At 39.8% G+C, this 21,874-nt stretch overlaps 1 protein-coding gene across 18 annotated transcripts in view; it reads left to right on the top strand.

The window, feature by feature from the left end:
* HUWE1 (HECT, UBA and WWE domain containing E3 ubiquitin protein ligase 1) overlaps positions 1-21,874 on the top strand; it is a 154,756-nt gene that overhangs the window by 100,175 nt on the left and 32,707 nt on the right. For 16 of the 18 annotated variants that reach the window (XR_008654901.2, XR_008654900.2, XM_063634803.1 and 13 more), the window contains 14 exons: positions 24-293; positions 1,305-1,457; positions 2,906-3,033; positions 3,244-3,325; positions 4,625-4,801; positions 5,459-5,618; positions 5,888-6,246; positions 8,743-8,938; positions 10,191-10,358; positions 11,474-11,619; positions 12,040-12,106; positions 13,273-13,487; positions 17,310-17,521; positions 18,254-18,436. Coding sequence is in view for 16 of the 18 variants with exons in the window: in XM_063634803.1 (XP_063490873.1) it covers positions 24-293; positions 1,305-1,457; positions 2,906-3,033; positions 3,244-3,325; positions 4,625-4,801; positions 5,459-5,618; positions 5,888-6,246; positions 8,743-8,938; positions 10,191-10,358; positions 11,474-11,619; positions 12,040-12,106; positions 13,273-13,487; positions 17,310-17,521; positions 18,254-18,436 (2,516 nt within the window). In the remaining 2 variants the exon portion in view is untranslated. The remainder of the gene's footprint in view (positions 1-23; positions 294-1,304; positions 1,458-2,905; positions 3,034-3,243; positions 3,326-4,624; positions 4,802-5,458; positions 5,619-5,887; positions 6,247-8,742; positions 8,939-10,190; positions 10,359-11,473; positions 11,620-12,039; positions 12,107-13,272; positions 13,488-17,309; positions 17,522-18,253; positions 18,437-21,874) is intronic. The other 2 variants (XM_063634810.1, XM_055268959.2) reach the window with 1 other exon arrangement.

Below are 21,874 nucleotides of genomic sequence, written 5' to 3'. Positions count from 1 at the left end.
CACACTTCCTTCCCTGCTTCCAGGAAGTTGCTTGCCGGAAGGAGGAAGAGGAACGGAAAGCTCGGGAAAAGCAAGAAGAGGAAGAGGCTAAATGTCTAGAGAAGTTCCAGGATGCTGACCCGTTGGAACAAGATGAGCTTCACACTTTCACAGATACTATGTTGCCAGGCTGCTTCCACCTTCTTGATGAACTGCCAGACACAGTATACCGTGTGTGTGACCTGATCATGACAGCAATCAAACGTAATGGAGCAGATTATCGTGACATGATTCTGAAGCAAGTAGTCAATCAGGTGAGCTCTCAAGGGGTCAGAAGAGGGGAGTATGTGAAGTGGTTTGCCTGCCTGTGTCAAAACCTGATTTCTGAAAAATCAGCAGATTTTCATTCTACCTGATACGGCTATATTCTCTATTTGGATTCTTTCGATCTGGTAATCCTGAAACAGTGTATTAACTACATCGCACGCACAAAAATGTCTTTAGAAGGGAAAAACAAAGCTCTCCTTTTCTACTTTTCTCTTAAAATGTCCAAAATGTGCCTCACCCTTGAGTCAGGTTCGTCCCCTGGACTAATGCTGAATAAATGTTTTTTCCTATGTAACAGCCACTTGAACAACTGAGTCCCCATCCTGATGAATACTTGTGACCTGATATTTGTCCTCTTTTTCTTTTCTCTCATTATGAAATTACTGTATGCTAATTATAAAAGTGAGATAAGAAAGAAATTACCTTAAATCCCCACACCCAGATAGCCAGTTAACATTTCGATTGTATTTAAGTTACTGGAATCTTGTTTTATATAATGTTTCATTCTAGAAGCAGGGAAAGAAATGAAAAAAGGGAAAACTTTTTTCTGGGCTTTGTAAAATAGAACTTTAATGCACAAGAACACAAAGGAAAACTGGATAAAACATTTTTTCACAGAAAGTTTTAGTGTCTATTTTTTAACAATAATTCTGAGAGAGAGATACAATGAAAGATTGCTGATGGACGTATAAGTTGATAGAACCTTTTTGGGGTTGACTGTATGCACCAGGAAGTTTTAAAATATTCATTTCCTTTAACTTAGATTTTAGGCTTCTTATAGTCTAGCCTAATAAAGTAATTGTTTAGTGGTGATCCTTTAGTAGCATACATCTTTTGATACAGATTCTAAATCCCTATGGTGAATATGTTAGATTTACCTGCCTTTCTTCAGTGAATGTGTTGGAGGCAGAGGGAGTATTTTAAAAGGTTGAGAATATTTTCAGAAACCTCATCTTGCTCTGCGGTTCCGTGACTTAACCTTTTTTTTGCTCTTCTAGGTGTGGGAAGCTGCTGATGTATTGATCAAAGCTGCTCTTCCCCTGACAACAAGTGACACAAAAACCGTGTCAGAGTGGATAAGTCAGATGGCCACACTGCCCCAGGCCTCCAATTTGGCTACTAGAATCTTGCTTTTAACGCTACTTTTTGAGGTAAGATTTAGATCTTTGGGGCCTTGTAATTCGTTCATGAAAGAATTATCAAACACTTACCATATATGAGGCATTGAAGACGATAAAGCGAAGAATAAGTCATGAGTCCTGCATTTCAAGAGCCCAGTTTCTGATAGGCTAAAATGCATATAATTACGTATAAAATACAGCATTTTGTGTTAGAATGATATCACTGGTTTTATCTGGGTTTAGGAAAGTCGTATGTATCACTTTGGATTTATGTGAGAAGGGCTTCTGAGAACAAGCATTAATTGAATTGAGTCAGAATTGTGAGGTGGTAGTTTAAAAGAAAAGTATTTAAATTACTAACAGAGCTTGGTCATAGAACATTTTTGCTCCTCTGAGGAAACCTAACTGGCAGCCACGTAGTAGAGTAGGGTATGCAAATTGGATGTGGTCAATATTGAGGTAATAGACATTAGATGGAATCAGATTCCTCTGTCTTTTCCTTGCCTATTTAGTCAGCAGATTATTTGAGGCAAGAGAGTGGTTTGGGCAAGACCTGATCCAACCAGCATAGGAACTAGGAGGCAATTGACCTTGGACAAATGACTTCATTTGTGGCTCATTATTTTTAAAACCTGAACTTAATGAACTGAACCCTTTACATACAGCAACTCAGGAGATAAGTCCAATATAAGAGTCAAGCTGTGTAACAGCTGTCTTGGGGGTTTCCTTTATCATGGAAGTGATAACTCTTACTGTAGCACTTTGTAAATAGATACTTGTGGGAAAGGTTTCAGAGTACTGAAGAGAGAATCATTCATGGACCCCCCATCTAAAATCGCAAGTAACAGTCTTGTATTTTCTTTTAGTTTTTTTTCTTGTTCATTTAAGCAATTGGGACAAGACTGTATAGAAAGTTTTATATTCTTTTTGTTAAGTATTATGACTATTTTCCCATTTGCTATATACATTACTCCATCTTTGAATGTTCTCTAATTTATTTAAATAATTACCTATCCTTGGACATTTACTTCCAGTGATTTCCTGTTAAAAGTAACACTTTGGTTTAGCCCCGTAAGACGAACCATTAACTGTGTTTAATTACTCCATTTTCCTTGAAAGATTATAAAATTTCTCTGTAACTCTAAAGCTTTACAACTTCAACATAGTTAGACTGCACAACCTTGGTGATAAACCATTTCCATATTAAGCATATGGGTACTTTATATTAATATATATAAAACCTCAATCATCACAATTATTCTGAAGGTAAAAATTATTTCCTCTGAACCATGAGGAAACCAAAGCCTAGAAAATTTAACACATCTTAGATTACACAACTGGTAAATGGTAAGAGGTAAAATTTGAACTCAACCAATTCTATTATTATTTACCCTTATGTTCCCCTATCCAATGCTAATCTTTGTTACTGAGTAGAAATTGGTATCTGGTTGTTGTTTTTTTCCCCTTTGATCTATCAGGAGTTGAAGCTACCTTGTGCTTGGGTGGTTGAATCGAGTGGCATCCTTAATGTCCTAATCAAACTCTTGGAAGTGGTTCAGCCCTGCCTCCAGGCAGCCAAGGAGCAGAAGGAAGTCCAGACCCCAAAGTGAGTAACCCTATATCTACCCTAGTTTCGTTTCTATTTCCCTGGGACATGGGCCTGAATCAGGCACTCTTCTGGGGCATGTATGGGGCAAATTTGTGGTACTTCTGTGGTTTTAAAATTATAAAGGAAGCACCTGATGAAATTAAGATATATTTTCCCAATTTGTGCAGGTTTCTTGCTTTCCCAAAACAGATCATTTTTCTTTTTTAGGTGGATCACACCAGTGTTGCTCCTGATTGATTTCTATGAAAAGACAGCCATCTCCTCAAAAAGGAGAGCCCAGATGACTAAGGTGTGTAATGTAGTATGTATGATTGCAGGAAGGTTTAGCTTCCTGAGGCAAGAGTAGACCAGAAGAGAATATGAGAGAGTAGTGAAGAATATAGAAGTCTCTGACCAATGTATAAATCTCTTAAGGGATTTTCACAGCTACGTTTCTCTTCTGAATAATTTACTCTGGAAGTAAATTTTGAAGGAGTGTGCTGTCTCCAGAGGAGGAGTGGCTTTTCTGTTATGTAAGGGACTGAGTATACAGCAATCCTTCCAAAAAGCAAACACTCCTTAGATGAAGATTATTGTGCCACATCATCTCACTACCTTCTTGGAAACAGAATTTTTGTTTCAGTACATCTCAGGTGAACATTCCCCTTTTAGGGAAAATCAGTGGAAACAAAAGGAAAGTAGAAGATGGCAAGATAAGGGACTGTAGATAGTTTTTTTTTCTAGGAAAAGTATCTTAGTCCGTTTTGCTGTTGCTATAACGTAATACCACGGACTAATTTATAAACTATAGGCTGGGCACCGTAGGCTCACGTCTGTAATCCCAGCACTTTGGGAGGCTGGGACAGGTAGATTACTTGAGTTCAGGAGTTCGAGACCAGCTTGGGCAACACATGGTGAAACCCCATCTCTCCAAAAAATACAAAAATTAACCAGGCGTAGTGGCGCACGTCTATGGTCCCAGCTACTCAGGAGGCTGAGGTGGGGAGATCACTTGAGCCCGGGAGGCAGAGGTTGCAGTGAACGGAGCCGGCATTGCGTCACTGCACTCCAGCCTAGGTGACAGAGTCAGACCCTGTCTCCAAAAAAAATAATTAATATAAACTGTACAAGTTTATCTGGCTCATAGTTCTCGAGGCTGATCTAAGGGACCACATCTGGTGACAGCCTTAGTGCTGCATCCTTCTATTGCAGAAGGTGGAAGAGCAAGAGGTGTCCAAACTCGCTTTTATAACCAACCCAGTCACAATAACTAACCCAGTCCCTGGATAATGACATTTATCCATTCATGAGGGGCAGAGTCCCCATGACCTAATTATCTTTTATTAGGCCCCACCTCCCAGCACTGTTAAATTAGGGATTAAGTTTTCAACACCTGAACTTTAGAAGACATGTTTTTAAACGTGTAGCAGAGAGATTAAGGAATGTGAGAGTAAATGCATATGAAAAATTTTCTCTTGGTTTTTAAAATTTATTGTCCAGTGTATTTCTTTTTCCTGGGTGAGTTTTAGCAGTGAACACTGATGAAGTTACTATTTCTGCTAATCAACCTTGAAAGAAATACAAAGAAACTTTGTACTTTTATATTTAGTACCTGCAATCCAACAGCAACAACTGGCGCTGGTTTGATGATCGCTCTGGGCGTTGGTGTAGTTACAGTGCAAGCAACAATAGCACTATTGATTCTGCCTGGAAATCTGGGGAGACAAGCGTGCGGTTCACTGCAGGCCGAAGAAGATACACGGTCCAATTCACTACAATGGTGCAGGTACATGCTCACTCGCCAAGCTTGTCTAACCCATGGACCACAGGCCACATGTGGCTCAGGATGGCTTTGAATGCAGCCCAACACCACACACTGAGGTTTTTTTTTGTTGTTCTTTTTAGCTTATCAAATATCGTTAGTGTAGTTTATGTGTGGCCCAAGACAGTTCTTTCAGTGTGGTCCAGGGAAGCCAAAAGATTGGACACCCCTACTGTAAACTTTATCAAAAAGAGGGGTATGTGTTTTGGTTTTCTTCTTTCTGAACCAGCATTCCTAACGTGTTAGGAGGAGGAGAGTTGCCATTACCTAATTAAGTATAGATTTCAGAAAATCGAGTCTTCCTAAGGTCATTGATTAGACCTTGGGTCTGTGGCAATTTGGTACTATCCCTCTTAGAAATAATTTTAAGTGTTTAGTCAAGGGCTAGGGAGTGGTTAGGGATGATATTTGCTCTGTTGGAAGGTTTACAGTTCATTATAAGGCCTTGTGTGTGCCACTTCTGGGGACTTCCAGATTTTTTCTCTGTAAATGATAAAGGTGGGATAAATTGCCAGAGTTCCTTCCTTTTGTAGCATTTTACCTGGGAGATGTCCCTCCCCTCCCCCACCTTTATAATTCCTTTTTGATAGAAGTTTTTTTAATGTCTGTTTGAATTCCTAGGTTAATGAGGAAACAGGGAACCGACGCCCTGTGATGCTGACTCTCCTCAGGGTACCTCGGCTGAATAAAAATTCAAAAAACAGCAATGGACAGGAACTAGAGAAGACGCTGGAAGAAAGCAAAGAAATGGATATCAAACGTAAAGAAAATAAAGGCAATGGTATGTACCAAGAGTGTTTTACCTAAAGCTAATGTGCCTTTGTGGCTTAAGGTCTGGCCAATTTCATTGCGAGTTATTTTCATCAGCTTGATTAACAGATTAAAGATACATAGGCCTCCCTTATGCTTTTTCATCTGGTCTTAAAATTGGTATTTGGCATGCTTCTCTTAATAGGACCCAAGTGCTTGGCCAGTTACTTAGGAGGGAGGCGTGGAAGGAAATAAACATCAAGTTAAACTGTCTAAAACTGTTATTTTCCCATTTTATAGATACCCCTTTGGCCCTAGAGAGTACAAACACTGAAAAGGAGACAAGCCTGGAGGAAACAAAAATCGGGGAGATCCTGATCCAGGGCTTGACAGAAGATATGGTGACTGTTTTAATCCGGGCCTGCGTGAGCATGCTGGGAGTCCCTGTGGACCCAGATACTTTGCATGCCACCCTTCGTCTCTGTCTGAGGCTCACCCGGGACCACAAATATGCCATGATGTTTGCAGAACTGAAGAGTACCCGCATGATCTTGAATTTGACCCAGAGCTCAGGCTTCAATGGGTTTACTCCCCTGGTCACCCTTCTCTTAAGACACATCATTGAGGACCCCTGTACCCTTCGTCATACCATGGAAAAGGTGAGTGTGTTTTGTATCAGATTCTGGTTTAGCTTTACATCATACCTTTGTTCTCCTTGGTCTGAGAACAAATAGACTTCTGGTTCTTCTTAGGGTATATAGCTAGATATGTATACTGTATACTATGCCCAACAGAATTTTCCAACTCTGTGCTTGGGAGCTTGCTTAGGTATGGTAGGATGATCCTATTGCTAGAGAGTCCTCTCTAGCAATCTGGTTTTCTTTTTTTTCAATCTAGGTTTCATTAACCAAGCCAAAAACCGTTAGTAAAGAACTGGGAAACCTTCCCCCAAGTTCATACCTTCAGAATCATTCCTTTGTAGGAGTGCCTCTCAGGTGTTCAACCAAGAGCCTATTATCAAAACATTGTATTTTGTAATATAAAAGTATAGTTAAAGCTTTTTGAATGTTTGTAATCTGCCAGGCACTGTGATAGACACTTAACAAATACCCATTGTGCAGATCAGGAAACAGGTTATTATATTTTAGGAAACTTATAAAGCAGTGGAAGAAATAGCAACGTACTTGTAAAAAATAAAAACATTTGTAAAGTTAAGACAATAGTCTGGGTGTGGTGGCTCATGCCTCTAATCCCAGCACTTTGGGAGGCAGGTAGATCACCTGAGGTCAGAAGTTCAAGACTAGTTGGGTGTGGTGGCACGCACCTGTAATCCCAGCTATTTGGGAGGCGGAGGTTGCAGTGAGCCAAGATGGCGCCACTGCTCCCCAGCCTGGGTGACAGAGCGAGACTCTGTCTCAAAAGAAAAAAAAGAAGACAACAGTGGAGGGTTGAGGGGCAAATGTCCTACTAGTGAGGCTTTTTCTCCTCAGTACTTTTACAAAATCCTTTCTTCTGCTGATTCTTTGTCATCAATAATGACTGTTAATAGACTTTGCTTCCGTTTTCCTCTCTTGGGACACTGTTTCCCACATTTATAAGTAGTGTTGCAATATGCGTTTTTGTGCCTAACTTTGTTCATGTTTAAGATCGTTACTTAGAGATTTTTAGTAATTGGATCAAAAGGCATTATAACTATTTTTTAACTTGCTTGCCAGAAAAGTGGTATCAGTGTTTGTATATCTGAGTATACATTTCAGATTCTTCAGACAGTTCTTTACACAGCCTGCTTGATTTCACCTCACATGTGCCAAATCAAGACAAAGAGAGCTGTTAAAGGTAGCTTTGTATGGTGATCCACAGTCCAGGAGATAACCCAGCAGGGAAGGAACAACTATATACAACTAAATTCTGATTTTAGAAACTTGAAATGCTTGAAACGCTTTCTATAAAGAAATGTTTAAAAGTTACAAGTTCAAAGTGCTAGGAGAAAGTGTAGGTCCTCATTGGATGAGGGAAAACTTTTAAAGTTTTAACTTTTGGTAAATTATAGTTGGAGTATAGGAAACAAAGGAACATCAGTGACAGTCTTAATGTATCAAGATGGCAAAATGTAAACTCTTGGTACTATTCATTGCTAGTACAGGTGTGGAAAACCAAACATACTCTTAACTTTCGGTAGGAGTGGAAATTGGTGTAGCCACATCGGAGGGCAATTTGGTACTCTTGGTCTAAGATATCCTTTGACCTAGAAATTCTATGGCTAAGAATTTATCTGATAACTAACATCAAGTATGCCAAGATGCATATATAAGAGTGTTCACTGTGGAATTGCTTGTAATATCAAGAAACTAGAGGTCTAATGTCCAGCAGTAGGGGGCTGGATAAATTATGGCTTATCCTTTATATTGAAATTACACTTTTCTGTGTTTATTAAATGGAAATTATTTTATAATTACAGCCAGACAGGCAAGATACAGAGGGTATAATATGCTAAAGGGCATGATTGATTTGGTTACAAAAAAAAGCATTAAGATATCAAAGGATGTTTTTCATTGTGAGCATGCAGTTTGTGAAATAATAGATAATGGGAAATAATACAGTTGAGTTATTTTCTTCGTGCTTTCATGGATTTTTCCATTATTAACAAGCAATTTTATGAGAAGAGCAGAAGCATAGCTATATGTAAGCCCTATGCTGTCAAGGCAAACAATATATAAATAGTTCAGTATCTCCAGTGGCTATCATCTCAGACTGATGGTTGTAAAGAAAATATTTAATTGTGTTCCGGTACACTAAGTGGATTACAGTGTTATATATTTTTGAACCATTCTGGTTTAAAATTGTGACAGCGTTTGGAGAGGCTCAGGAGCTGACACTTTAATGTGGAAGTTGTATGGGGTCTATAGTCTTGACACATCTCCCAGTTTCTATAAAGATCACATGCAGTCTGGTCTAATAATTGATAGTTTTGAGACATGCTGCAACTTTTTTATAAGCCAGGTTTTTTGAATCAAGAAGGGATGGGACAGGACTTAAAAATGAAGTGTCATTCTCCCAAAAATCAAAAGCTTTTAGTCTTGGTAACCCTTCTTGACTGCAGTTGTATTTTTAGAAAGTAGTGTTTAATCGACAGTGTTTCTTTCCCTCTTTACTAGGTTGTTCGCTCAGCAGCTACAAGTGGAGCTGGTAGCACTACCTCTGGTGTTGTGTCTGGCAGCCTCGGCTCTCGGGAGATCAACTACATCCTTCGTGTCCTTGGGCCAGCTGCATGCCGCAATCCAGACATATTCACAGAAGTGGCCAACTGCTGTATCCGCATCGCCCTTCCTGCCCCTCGAGGCTCAGGAACTGGTAAGTTTCACTTGCTCCTGGCCTTTGAGATTAAGTTTGTGGCCTGGTATAAATCCAGAAATTTATTTATGAGGAGGTCTTTAACTTGGAGAGCCTCCTTAGGCAAGTATTAGGACATTTGCTGGCTAGTTGATCGTTTGGGTCAATTTAGTAGGTACTTCAGTAGCTTCTCTGGGCCTTGCCCTGTTGTAATCCCTGCCAGAGACACGGAGGACTCATTCATTCTAGTCCTTCGCTTCAAAGAGCTCATTTTGGTGGGGCAGTAGGCTTTACATATAGTTAATGGTTTACAAATCAAGTGATAATTAAGGGTTAAATGGACGTATGTCTTGTGTAACACAGTGGGAAATAGACGTCATCTGTGTATTCCTGCCAAGAAATGTTTGACCTGTATTTAATTATGAGGAAACAATTAGATAAATACAAATTGTGGGATGTTCTATATAAGACAAGTGGCCTAGACTCTTCAAAAATATTAATGTTATGAAAGAAAAAATACAGGATCATTTCTTCTAGAGAAAAGTAGACTAGAGAGATAATCACCACCAGCCTTGGTTGGGCTGTGGATCCAGATAAAAGATTTGGAGAAATTTGAGTGCTATGTATTAGGTAATGTAATTGTATCTGTTAAATTTGGGGGGTATTATAATGGTATTGCAGTTCTGTAGAAAAATACCCTTGATCTCCCCTCTGCTGACTTTTTTGGTAATAAAAAAGAAAAAATATATATGTCCTTGATCTTAGGAGCTACACGTAGATGTATTTAGGAGTAGTCACTTGGTAATTCTGGATGAAAAGTATATAGATGTTTATTATACTATTTGAACTTTTCTGTAGGTTTGTTGCATTTGTTTTGTTTTTTTAATAAAACGTTGGGAAGGGGACGAAATTATTTTGGAAGTTCCAGCTATGTGCCTGCCCCTGTGCTGGGCATTTCTCAATTATATCCTCATTTAATCCTCAAAATAAATTTGAAGAGTGAGAAAATTGAGGTTTGTTGAAGTAACAGCTGGATTTCAAAACCGGTTTTCTCTAACTCAAGCCTTTACTATTTGGTACTGCTGTATTAAATCCTGTGGAATTTAAGGAAAGTATAAACCAGGTATTATAGTAGAATACTTGAACATTAATTGAAAATGGTCTCCTATCTCAAGCTTGTATATTACACATGCCCCCTTCTGAGTCTTTATTAGTAACCTAGTTTAGGTACTGCTTCATGATTGACTGGTTTTTCTCTCTCATTTTGGCTTAGCTTCAGATGATGAATTTGAGAATCTTAGAATTAAAGGCCCTAATGCTGTACAGCTGGTGAAGACCACCCCTTTGAAGCCCTCACCTCTGCCTGTCATCCCTGATACTATCAAGGAAGTGATCTATGATATGCTGAATGCTCTGGCTGCATACCATGCTCCAGAGGAAGGTATGTGGCTAGCCTACCTCAAGAGGCTGGGCACTAGAGGATATATTACTTTGCCTGGGTCATTTCAGCCAACTCATGGCTTAGTGAGCACTCACTGTGTGCCCATACTCTGGGGCTCAAGATGAATAAGATACCCATTGCATGTCTGTGAAGAAGCTAATAGTCATATAGTATGACATACCAGGATGGTGGTAAGTCCTTAGGGTTGGGCACCTTACCTAGTGAGGGTACACGGGTAAGAAAATTTCTTTGTGTACATGATTTCTAAAATGAACCTTGAATGGATGAGGAGATTGCCAGAGTTCTGTTATATGAGAATACACACCATACAGGGGGAAGAATGAACAAAGATTTAAAAGGAGATAATAGCATTCTGTGAGAGCTTGAAAATAAGACACCAGGAAGTCTCTAATGTTTTCATACTCAAGCAAAACCTTTTTATTGTCTGAAGAGCCGGAGACAATCTTAGGAGGTGTGTCTGAGCTTCCTAACTATTGAGACCACCACACCCATCCACCTTTATTCCTAGTTAAGGTGCATCTTATAAGCACTAGGAAAGTCATGATTGAATCTTGGAACATAGGGTTCCATTATAGTAAGGTCCTTCTGGATTTCATTCAGGACATACTTATTTGATAGGTCCACAGAATTGCCAAAAATTGATGAATACTGCCTTTAATAAGCAAAAGAAATCTGAGTCTTGACCTTGGTGCTTTTCATCTGTACAGAACCCTGATCCATATAGAATTCCTTGGTTCTCCTACCACCCCAGAATCTTTACCCTATCTCTTATCACCTCCTCCCCGAAATAGTTTAGCTATATAGCTGTGGCAACCATTTATTGACGTACCACTGCATGAGCAATACTGCCAGGTGTGTTCACTTAAGGTTTGTAGTTACAGCTTAGGAAGGTGAGACTAAGTTAATTGCCTGTGGTCACAAGACTAGTTTTTGTAATATTAGGGTGAGGCACTCTAACATTATCTGTAATAGCACCATGTAAACAGTCATAGCCACTTGATGTGAAATTGACCAAGACTACTAGATAGGCATTAACATTGTCCAATTGTAGAAGAGGTTTATTTTGTTTTTGATGGTTGTTACTGTTTTTCTAGCAGATAAATCTGATCCTAAACCTGGGGGTATGACCCAAGAGGTTGGCCAGCTCCTGCAAGACATGGGTGATGATGTATACCAGCAGTACCGGTCACTTACGCGTCAGAGCAGTGACTTTGATACGCAGTCAGGTTTTTCCATTAACGTAAGTCAATTCCAACAGCGTTTTATCTTCTCATTTTTCAATGCCTGTGTGGTCTCAATATTTAGGGCTATCCCTGGGGAATTTCAAAGATGTTAATTTTGATGTATCTGTAAATTATCTGTTGCCTATAAACACAAAATTGGGGTGTCCCTGGAGATTTTTTTTTTTCCTCTCCTAGGATTAGAACTGTTCTTTAATTTTTTTTCTTTTCCCTTTCCTTCCCCGCCTCCCCCCCCAGTCTCCCAGTCACTGTATTTATAAAGCTTCCCACAGATTATAGTATAAAGGTTTAAGGTGGTTAAAAGGTTGGCCAAAGAGAATCTGTGGCATTCCCAGCCAGTGCCCTGGGAAGGAGTTCTGCCATTTGCAGACGGGTGTTTTTGAAATTCATAATAGCTCAGGAGTTTTCTTCTTCTACAGAGTCAGGTCTTTGCTGCAGATGGTGCCTCCACTGAGACTTCCGCATCTGGGACCTCCCAAGGAGAGGGTAATGATTTGCTTTTCTCCCTCCCATGTTCTTATTCCTTAGGAAAACAACTTGAAAAAACTGTAGGTGTCCTGTGCAGGGGGTAGGAGAATACAGACTTAATTATTACGTTTACTTGTCTAAGTGAACTTTCTCAGGTGAGCTCAGTGTTCTGTAAATAAAGGGTCTCTATATGCTAAAGTTAATGGAACTGTAAGTTAACCAACCTAGTAATGGTTGTGGTGGTAACATATTTTAGTTTTACTTTTTAAATCACCCCATAATTATTTGGGGAGTTTCTAAAATCTGACTTATAGAGATTTTATGCCAGTGATACTATTCTAGCTACATGCTTTACGTGGTGGATGCCTGCCTTCCAGCAGTGTTAACAGAGCCCATTGGCTACTCACCATGAACTAGAAAAATGTCCCATGGGAGTAAGTCTAATGAGACCTTTAAAGAGCTGCTTCTCCTTAGATAAGGAAAGGTCTTCGTGATCCAATTTAGGAGACATTTTGTTTAAAATCATACTAGTTCCTAGAGATAAATTTAAAAGGCTAATATTAGTGAAATACTGGTTAACTCATTTTACTGGCCATATGTAGTGTATAGTGTGGATGATGGTGCTGATTCAAGGGAAGCATTACCCACTATGTGGCAGACTATATTGGACACCAAAATGGATCAGATTTGTTCCCTGTACTTAAAGAACTTTGTCTAGTGACTGAGACCTGCAAGAGTTATAATGCAGGATAACTGCCAGAATGAAGGCATACTTGGATAAGATATAATGGACACGTGAAGTATCTCACAGTATGTCTAGATGAGACAGGAAAGCACTTATGGAGGAGGTCAGCATTTGAGCTGAACTAGATAAAAGTGTGCCAGGCAGACAGAAGAAAGAAGGGAGTACGACATGTTTGAAGAACTGTTAGAGTATTTCTGGAGTATGTAAAATGAGGGAAATGGAGGGAGATGCACAAATAGTTGGGCAAAGCATCCCTCTTGTACTGTAACCACATACATCTGAGACCTGAGTTATCCTGGTTCTCTGCTCTTCCACTGCAGTGTCACGAGAGCATTCAGTTTGTACAGGTGGAGGAGAAATAGCATTCTTTTCCACCTAAGACTTGATTTTGCCAGTGTTCCAGTGTGGAATTGAACCAGTGTTTGACTATTCTCAACAGCTTCAACTCCAGAGGAGTCTCGAGATGGGAAGAAAGATAAAGAAGGGGACCGGGCCTCTGAGGAAGGCAAACAGAAAGGCAAGGGCAGCAAACCTTTAATGCCTACATCCACTATCCTTCGTCTTCTGGCAGAGTTGGTGAGGTCCTATGTTGGTATTGCTACCCTGATTGCCAACTACAGCTACACTGTGGGCCAGTCTGAACTGATCAAAGAGGTAATATTTCCAACTTCTATTTAAGATGTTATACTGTACTTCCATCATTTGGGTGCCAGCTGGGAAGCTGTGCATGCCAAGTGCTAACCCAAGTAATGAGTGAGAAGAGGCATCTTCAGACATGCAAGGCCGGGTGCGGTGGCTCACGCCTGTAATCCCAGCACTTTGGGAGGCCGAAGCAGGCGGATCACCTGAGGTCAGGAGTTCGAGATCAGCCTGGCCAACATGGCAAAACCCCATCTCTACTCAAAATACAAAAAAGCATTAGCCGGGCATGGTGGTGGGCGCCTGTAATTCCAGCTATTCGGGAGGCTGAGGCAGGGGAATCACTTGAACCCAGGAGGCAGAGATTGCAGTGAGCCAAGATCGCACCATCGCACACCTGCCTGGGTGATAAGAGCGAAACTCCGTCTCAAACAAAACTTGAAAGAGCTAGGCCTTTTTTCATTAGGTTCACTGAGAGAGAGAGTTATTGAGATTTGTTCTATTGAAAGTGCCTTGTTCTGCATTGTGGAGATTGAAGAGGGAAGACTGGAGTCAGAGAGACCAGTTAGGAATCTTATAATCTAGTAATGTACGATCTTGGTGAAGTTGGAGGAAAATGGGTGAGTTTAAGAAATATTTTTAAGGTACAAATGGACAAGAATTGGGTTTGGAAGATGAAAAAGGAAATTAAGACTCAAGGATGTTTCTTGATTTGTGGGGGTTTTTTAATTGCTTTTATGGGTTGGCATCTAACAAGAAAATAGAATGGGGTGGGGAAAGTTTGAAGAGAAAATGAGTTTTGAGAAGTATCTGTGGGGCACCTAAGTAAAAGTGTCTAAAGGACAGTTGAATAAACCATATAAATAAGAATATAGGTGTTTATCTTCCAGATGTACTCACACATGTGCAGAGACACCAGATGTGGTAGCAGTATTGGTAATAAAAAGGAAAAGCCTTAAATGGTCATTAGTAGAGCTGTGGAAAAGAATGAAGTGTCCTGATGCGGGATTATCCTCAGGTTAGATTTTTTTAAGTGAGTGGGGCATTTTGAGAAACTATATCATGTTCCCACATATGTAAAATGGGTGCCCAAATATTTTTTCCCGTAAGGGTGCCTTGTTTTGTGGATCACATTGTAATTTTATGGTTAGTAAGTGGCAAAAGGGTCTGAGAGTGAGTAGGGGCACTAGTGTTGCAGTCTTTGAAAACAACTGCCATTTTTAAAGCTGTTCTTACTTTAATCCAAGTTTAATATACGTATAAAAAAACACAAATCTTAAATAGTCTATTTTTCCTAGGTAACCACTAGCCAAGTTAAATAAAGCATTACAAGCTCCCCAGAAGCTGCCCTCCTTGTTCTTTAGTGCATCTCCTCCCAACCATTTCACCTTCACTCAAGATAACCATTATCTTGAGTTCTAGTGCCATAACTTGGTTTTGTAGTTCATATAAATGGGATCTCATAGAATGTACTCTTTTTTGCCTGGCTTCTTTTGCTTAACATATTTGCAAGATTCATTTTGTGTGCAGGTGAAGTTTATTTTCATCTGTATAAAATTCCACTGTGGAATGTACCATGTACCAAAACAAATGCATCTTTTACCCATTCTACTGCTAATAAACATTTGGGTAATTTTGCCTTTGGAGCTATCACAAATAGTGCTGCTATGAGCATTCTTATGAATATGTATAAGTTCGTGAACTACCCAATTTCTGTTGGGTAGTATATGCCTAAGAGTAAGAATTGCTGAGCTCTAGAGTATGATAGTTGTTCTGCTAATGCTAAAAGTTTTCCAGAGTGGCCAGGTCAGTTTATATGATTACCAGCAGCATATGGGAGATCAACAGTTGGTGTTTTTTCATTTTACCGATTTTAATGGGTTTGTAGTGGTATTGCATTATAGTTAAAATTTGCATTTTCCTGTTGACCATTTTTTTCGTGTCTTTATTGGCCATTTGTTCATTCTCTTTTGGGAAATGTCTGTTCAGCTCTTTTATTCTATTTTCCTATTGAGTTTTTAAAATATATTCTGGACATAAGTCCTATAAATACATAAATAGGCTTCCTTTTTTTAAGAATCTCACTTTGTCTCCCAGGCTAGAGTGCAGTGGTACAATCATAACTCACTGCAGCTTTGAACTCCTAGGCTCAAGTGATCCTCCCACCATAGCCTCTCAAGTAGCTGGGACCTATAGTCACATGCTACCACGCCCAGCTAATTTTATTTTTTGAGGTCTTGCTATATTGCCCAGGCTGGTCTCAAACTTCTGGCCTCAAGTGATCTTCCCGCCTCAGCCTCCCAAAGTGCTAGGATTACAGGCATGAGCCATCACACCTAGCCAGGCTTTATTCCAAAGCTTTAACTCATTTATGCCAGTTGTATTCATAATATATAATAGCATTACCTGTGGATTAAGATACTTAATTACAGATTTACTAAGTATCTGCCTAATATGTGTCCAGTGACCTACCAGTACTGGGTACTGGTAAGTGCTTTATAAATACTATTGTTAATCCTCACCTCCACACTGCAAGGTTGTTGATAGTGATCTCTTTAATAGAGGAGAGAAGGCTCAAAGAGGTAAGTAACTTGCCTGGGACCATATTACAGAGTAGCAGAGCTAAAATAGGAAGCTAGGGCTGTGATTCCAAAGCTAAGTCCTTTGTACGTGGTTACTGAGAAAATAGTTTTAACTTTGTATGGATTCAATACTGGGAAATTAATTGTTACTTCTAATTGTTTTGTTTTGACAAGGTCACTTTATTCAGTTTCCCAGACTCTCAAATTATTCAATGCATTTTCTTTATTGAGGTAAAATTTACATAAAGTCAACCATTTTAAAGTGTACTGTTGAGTGGCATTTAGTACGTTCGCAGTGTTATGCAGCTGTCACCTGTGTAGTTCCAAAATGTTCAGTGTATTTTCATCCAAAATTTGCTTGAATGACAACAGAATTTGTTTCTAAGATAAGGAATTGTCTAGGCAGGAATTATAGTTAAGAGAAAAAAGAAGAGTCTGATTTAATTTCCTTCCTCTATTGAGCCTTTTTCGTTATTTTAAATAACTTTGCATTAAATATTTTTGCATATTAGTTTCTGTGACTCTGCTTTCTCTTGCTCAGCTCTTACCAGCTTCTATTGTAGCACAGGGTCCTGGGCACATTGTAGGTGTCAGCAAATAATTTCAATTTAATTGAACACTGAAGGGTTTATAGCACTTAATTAGGAATCAAGGTTTGAATCCTCAGCCCTTGACTAAATTCTTTTGTGCAAGCCACTTTTTTAGGGGGCTTCAGATTACCGCTTATCAAATGAGAAAATACTTAATCTATTTATAGATTTGCTGTAAGTAGTTCTATTAAATATCACATGTAAAAATACTTTAAGATAGGTACAATAGCACATGCCTGTAGTCTCAGCTACTTGGGAGGCTGAGGTGTGAGAACAAACGCACAGGAGTTTGAGGCTGTGGTGTGCGATGATCATGCCTGTGAATAGCCACTGTACTCTGGCCTGGGCAATATAGCAAGACCTCATCTCCTTAAAAACATTTTAATAAAAATAAAGTTTTTAAAACATGTTTTTAAAAATACATCTACATAACAGTGTATAAGCTGTGCAGTGGGAAATGGGTGGCATTTGGAAGTTTTCTAAAATCTGGATTTGCTCCTTACTTGCTTGTATCTTTGACCCTTGGCTTCTTCATCTGTAAAGTGGACCTAATAATCACTCATTGGGTGACTTAAGGAAATACTATGTGTGTGTGTATCTTTGGTCCTGTGCAAGTGATATGGCATAATTGTGCTTGTAACTAAATATGATTCATGACTTTTCAGGACTGCAGTGTGCTAGCTTTTGTTCTGGACCACTTGCTCCCACATACCCAGAATGCAGAAGACAAGGACACCCCTGCCCTCGCCCGCCTGTTCCTCGCAAGCCTGGCTGCTGCAGGGAGTGGCACAGATGCCCAGGTGGCCCTAGTGAATGAAGTAAAAGCAGCCCTGGGACGGGCACTGGCTATGGCTGAGAGTACAGAGAAACATGCCAGGTAAGATTCATACCTGACCCAGGGCTGATAGCCAAGAGCATCCCCTTATTCTTAGTCCATGGGTGGTTTTGCACTTGAACAAAACTTCTTGTCATACTGGCATCATGTACTCTCTGGTCCGCTCAAATAGTTCTGGTGGTTGAAAATACCCAGAGCACTGATTACCATTAGAGTAAGTGGGTAAACCTAGAGAAAACAAAGGGAAATGTTAAGTATATTTTTAGGGTCTTCAAGGAAGTTGAGCAGGTTATTTGATCTTATATTTTAAATTTTATTTAAAGTCGGGGCTGAGTGCGGTGGCTCACATCTGTAATCGCAGCACTTTGGGAGGCCAAGGCCAGTGGATTGCCTGAGGCTGGGAGTAGGAGTTGAAGACCAGCCTGGGCAACATGGCGAAACCCCGTCTCTACAAAAAATTAGCTGGGCGTAGTGGCACGCGCCCGTAGTCCCAGCTACTTAGGAGGCTGAGGTGGGAGTGTCATTTCAGCCTAGGAAGGTTGCAGTGAGCCAAGATTGCGCCACTGTACTCCACCCTGCTATAGAGTAAGACCCTGTCTAAAAAAGAGAAAATGAATGCTATCACCTTAGGGAGTGTGTTCTCACCTGTTTGTTTAGATGTTATTTCCAGAAGGAAATACAAAAGTTGCAGAAGGTTTATCTGAGGCTATTTTGTGAAGACTTGGCCTGAGAAATGGCTATATTCATGATAGAGATGTCAAACTTCTCTCTCAGGCTTCAGGCAGTGATGTGTATCATCAGTACTATCATGGAGTCCTGCCCCTCCACCTCCAGCTTCTACAGCAGTGCCACAGCGAAGACCCAGCACAATGGCATGAACAACATCATTCGGCTCTTCCTGAAGAAGGGACTGGTTAATGACCTGGCCAGAGTACCTCACAGCTTAGACCTGTCCAGGTAAAATCATGCCCCAGCCCCAGGCTTTTCCTTCTCTTCAGCCTCACTACATGAATGATGTGGAGGTAGCTGGTGTAGTGGGAAAACTTTGGGTACAAGTGGGAGACCCAAGTCTTTCTTAGTGTGGCTTTTAGCACTTGTCTTTCTTAAAGCCTTGGTTCTTACTTGCTATAAACTCAAGAGTTGAACTATAATAGTGATTTTTTTTTTCAAGCTTCCCCCTACTTTAAAAATTACCACTTATTAGAAGATTATATGTATATTATAAGAAATACAGATGAGTAAAAATAAGAAGTAGACACTGTATTCCTACCACCCAGATACCATGATTACCTTATTGGTTTATTATTCATTCAGTGTTTTTCTTTGCATGCATAAATAATGTATTTTTTACTAACATGATATTATATGATACAAGCTATTGTGTTGGGGGAAATTTGGGGCATTTTTGTTTTTATTTTCAGTTACTGGTCACTTCCTTGCTATGAAAATAAATTTCATCCTACCTAATGCCCAAATCCATAATTAAGCATTTTTCTCCAAACCAGAATCCAATTAAGGACTTGTATTACATCTGGCTATGTTTTCTGAATCTCTCTTACTCTAATACAATTTTTTAAAATTATTTTGATCTTTATTTTGTTTTTGTTGTTCATGATTCTAGCTTGTTGAAGCGACCATGTTTTTGCCTTCTAAAATTGGTGCAGTTGCTTCCTTGCAGTGTAGTTTAACTTAATCCTTTACTCCTGATATTTTCTGTAAACTTCTAGTTAGATCTAGAGGCTTTAGAGGCTTACTGAAGCAGTTCAAACATTTTGGGCTGAAATGTGTAGCCTGGGTGATGTATAGCTCATATTGTATCATGGGAGACACATCTCCCATGATAATTGTCACTTTTTCTTCTCACTAGAAAGTCATCTCTGTTGTTATTTTGGCACTTTACAAATGTCTACACTATCAGTCATATACCTAAATAATAGCCTTAACATCAGTTGATAATTCTTGCCTGGGTCAATTAATTTCTTTGAGGCTTATGAATAAAAGCTTTCTAATTTCTCATTTCGAATACATTATTAACGCATTTTTCTGTGTTAGCCTCACAGGGAATGTCTGGTTATGCTAAAATACAATTTCTCTTAGAAAGGCAGTACAAAAACTTAATTTCTTTCTATTTACATTCGAGATTCAAATGTAGGTTTTTTTCTGGCTTTCTGTTAAGTCGTATTATGGACTCCACTTTTCATTTTTGTTTGTTTTTTTTTTTTTAAACTAGTGATTGAATTTATTTGGATCACTGCAGTCACTTTTTCATGCTCAAATTATTACACCTTTGACCTATGTGGCCCCTTCAAGATGACTAAATTGTCCTTTTGCAACAAACCTATCAATTTTTTGAAACATTTATAAATGTCAGACTCACAGTACTGTAATGAACACCATGTGTCTACCTGGATTAACCATTGCTGAACATTTTGCTTTATTTCTTCCTTTCCTGTCCTTTCAGGGGCTGAATCATTTGAAATTAGTTGCAAACACTGTAAAACTTTACCTATAAGTACTTGATCATCTGTCTCCTAAGAACAAACATTTCCTCACGCTTGTAATCCCAGCACTTTGGGAGGCCTAGGCGGGCGGATCACGAGGTCAGGGGATCGAGACCACGGTGAAACCCCGTCTCTACTAAAAATACAAAAAATTAGCCGGGCGTGGTGGCGGGCGCCTGTAGTCCCAGCTACTCAGAGAGGCTGAGGCAGGAGAATGGCGTGAACCCGGGAGGCGGAGCTTGCAGTGAGCCGAGGTTGCGCCACTGCACTCCAGCCTGGGCGACAGAGCGAGACTCCGTCTCAAAAAAAAAAAAAAAAGAACAAACATTCCCTTATATGGGTACAGTTCCGTTGTCATATCCAAGAAATTTACCAGTAATAATACTAAATTTATACAATTTTATATACACATACTCCCAGTTATTTCAATTATGTCTTTATACTCTGAGGGAGAGTGTTTTGATCCAGGATTCAGTATCACATGTTGCATTTGGTTGTCACATTTTTCTTTTTTTTTTTTTTTTATGACATTTTCCTGTTTTGATGAATCCAGGCTTGATGTCTTATAGAACATCTCACAGTCTACGTTGATGTAATTGCTCCCTTAATGGTTAGGGTCAGGTTAAACATTTTTGGCAAAAATACTACGTGGGTGATATTTGCCCTTCTCACATCACGTCAGGAGACAGGTAAATACCACTTGGTCCCAATACTTGTGATGCTAAATTTGATCACAGCTGAGGCTGGTGGATCACTTGAGCCTAGGAGTTCAAGGCCAACCTGGGCAGCATAGTGGGACCCTGTCTCTGCACAAAAATACAATAATTAGCTGGGCATGTACACCTGTAGTCCCAGCTTCTTGGGAGGGTGGTTTCTGTTAGATTTCCACTTTGTAATGAATAATTCCATTACTGTCATTATTCTTTTTGATCAACTGGGCCTGTGGTAATGATCCCATTAATTTTTTTCTCCCCATTTTTGTTGTTATTGTTTTTCCTCTTTATAGAAACAGGGTCTCACTATGTTGCTCAGGCTAGGCTCAAGCAATCCTCTCATCTCAGCCTCCCACAGTGCTGGGATTACAGGTGCGAGCCATCACTCCCAGCTGTCCCATTAATTTTTGAAAGCTTCTTGGCACAATGAGATATCCCAGGCTTACCTTATCCCTTCCTTGCCCTATTCCTGGGATCACTTGTTCTGACAAGTCTTGGTTACTTTTAGTGTGATGTGATATCAGAGACTGCCATCTTGGTGTACTACTAGTGGGCATACACACACACACACACATATACATACATACATACATACATACATGCATACATACATACATAGACTCACACATAAATACACACATAAAGCAGATAAAAGCAGAGCTGCTCTGGTGTTAGTGGGCACCTAGTTGGTCTCACACAGCTTATTACACTTAGAAATCACACCACACCTCCAACTGCAGCCCCTGTTGTACTTTTATTGAACTCTAGGAAGCCCTACAGAGTATAATTTGAAATTCACAGGACTTCAAACTGTTATCAGCCGGGCGAGGAGGGCAGGTTGCCTGAGCTCACAAGCTCGAGATCAGCATGAGCAACATGGCGAAACCCCATCTCTACAAAAAATAGAAAAATTAGCTGGACATGGTAGCTCATGCCTGTAGTCCCAGCGACTTGGGAACCTGAGGTGGGAGGATCACTTGAGCCTGGGAGGTGGAGGTTGCAGTGAGCCGAGATTGTGCCAATGCACTCCAGCCTGGGTGACACAGCGAGACCCTGTCTCCAAAAAAAAAAAGAAAGAACTTTCATCATGTTCCTTCCTTTGAGCTCTTAGGGTTTGGGGACTAAATGCTGGTGGTGTAAAAAAAAAAATCCCGAGAACATCTGAGAAGTGGCTTGCTTGC

The sequence above is a fragment of the Symphalangus syndactylus genome, chromosome X (genome assembly GCF_028878055.3).
Source record: "Symphalangus syndactylus isolate Jambi chromosome X, NHGRI_mSymSyn1-v2.1_pri, whole genome shotgun sequence".
NCBI lineage: Eukaryota > Metazoa > Chordata > Mammalia > Primates > Hylobatidae > Symphalangus > Symphalangus syndactylus.
Note: the sequence above shows the minus strand (reverse complement) of the source record. Positions and strands in the feature narration are given on the sequence as shown.